The sequence below is a fragment of the Pinus tabuliformis genome, chromosome 7 (assembly GCF_031772625.1).
Source record: "Pinus tabuliformis cultivar Carrire ecotype Pingquan chromosome 7, CPIR1, whole genome shotgun sequence".
Lineage (NCBI taxonomy): Eukaryota > Viridiplantae > Streptophyta > Pinopsida > Pinales > Pinaceae > Pinus > Pinus tabuliformis.
Window position 1 is genome coordinate 193,829,443 of NC_142293.1, and position 1,764 is coordinate 193,831,206.

At 43.2% G+C, this 1,764-nt stretch overlaps 1 protein-coding gene across 1 annotated transcript; it reads right to left on the bottom strand.

The window, feature by feature from the left end:
• Nucleotides 1-483: 483 nt before the first annotated feature.
• LOC149246519 (uncharacterized) lies at nt 484-1,473 on the bottom strand. The gene has a single exon (XM_089441753.1). It carries the CDS (start codon nt 1,471-1,473, stop codon nt 484-486), a length of 990 nt encoding a protein of 329 aa, XP_089297879.1.
• Between the last annotated feature and the right edge of the window lie 291 nt (nt 1,474-1,764).

Below are 1,764 nucleotides of genomic sequence, written 5' to 3' on the forward strand. Positions count from 1 at the left end.
ATTTCCTTCCTCCTCTATGAACCTTGGGATGAACTGCGCTACTCTTATAACTTCTGCAATAGAAGCTTCCTCTATCGCTTTGTAAATATTCTTGAAGAAATTGACCCCTAATGAGGCCAGATCTTCAAAAGAACGTGCCTATTCTCCATTGGCTTTCTTCATCTCCCAGATTGTATAAGAGTTTTTCCTTCCTTTAGCGTAATTGTGAAAAAACTTCGTGTTATCGTCCCCCGCTTGCAACCAGATCGCTCTACTTTTTAAACGCCAGCTTTCCTCTCTTTGTTGAAGGATTCTCCTCCTTTCCCTCTCCAACTCTTGTAGTCTATCTCGAGCTTCTATTGATCCATAGCCATTACCACCTAGGGTTTCTAGGAGGGCAATCTCAGAGTTAACATTTTCTAGCATTTCTTCTTCCTTTAGTTTCTTTTGGAGGTCCGATTGTTTAGATGTGACCTTCAACCTTTTTAAATTATCCATAAAATTCTAACTGCGACCGTCATCTTCATTGAAAGAATCTTTCTTCCATGTTTTATGGAATAGACTGATATAAGTTGCATCCGAGAGCCAAGAGGAATTAAATTTGAAGGGAGTGCCCGGTTTGGTGAAAGCCCATTTCACTTCCACGAAGACAGTTAAATGGTCCGATAGAACAACTTCCCCAACCCAATGTCTAAAAGCCTGTAAATTTTCTTCCAGCGATTCACCAAGAAAAAATCTATCAAGTTTCTTCCCAATATATTCTTCTGCAATTCTTCGATTCCTCCATGTCGGATGCAGCTTGAGCAGAGGGATGTCCACCATGAGAGAACAGACCAGTTTATTTTGAAAGAAATCAGTAAGGGGATCGGCCCTGGCTCTCACCCCACAAGATTCAGTCACCCCCAACGAAAAATTAAGATCTCCTCCAATTATAAGATTTGGGTGCGACAGAAAAGACTTTGCAAAGAAAGAGTTCCAGAACCTCTCCCAATCCAAGACAGGAGCATAAACATTAAGAATATGTAGCAGGATGCAGAGTTCGTTAGAATATAGTTCCATAGCCAAAACATTTTCTGATCCCCATGAGGAGATCTCTCGAAGGAGCTTCACGTTAAAGCCTAGAGCCACCCCTCCCGAATGACCATTCGCATCAATGGCATGGAAGTTCCAGCCCAAAAAGAGCTTAACAAGACATCCTGTAACTTCTTCCCCCTTCCCTAGAGTTTCTTGAATTAGAAGAATGTCAGGTTTGTTGGTCCTGACCAGATCCTTCAGAGCTAGCTTTTTGGGAAAACTAGCTAGACCCCTACAATTGTAGGATAATATGATCATCGGCAAAACCTCAAGGGGTGTCCACTTTGCTCTAAGCACCCCTGGAAGAGACATCTTCTTCCCACCAGAAATATTGATGACAACCTTCAACTGTGTCTTCAACAGGTTGGATTTCCTTCTTGTTAGATTCCTCGGGCCTGTTGTCACCATGTCCAACTCCATACCTCCCACAACAAGCCCTTTCCCCTTTCTGGTGGCCAAAGATCTGAGATTGTAGGGGGGTTCAGGGCTCCAGACACTAGAAGAAATAGATAAGATAGCATCCGAGGGACAAGAAGTCAGCTTTGGAGAGGATGGAATATTCATAATAGTACTGTCTGAGGAGGCTAGGCCCTTCCTCAGGTCTGACAAATCATCCAAGAGCTGCCTGAAGGGGCCAGACTCATCACAGCATGTTTGAGGTAAAATAACAGAAGAGCATATGGAAAAAGGAGGGAATAGAAGCGGACTAGC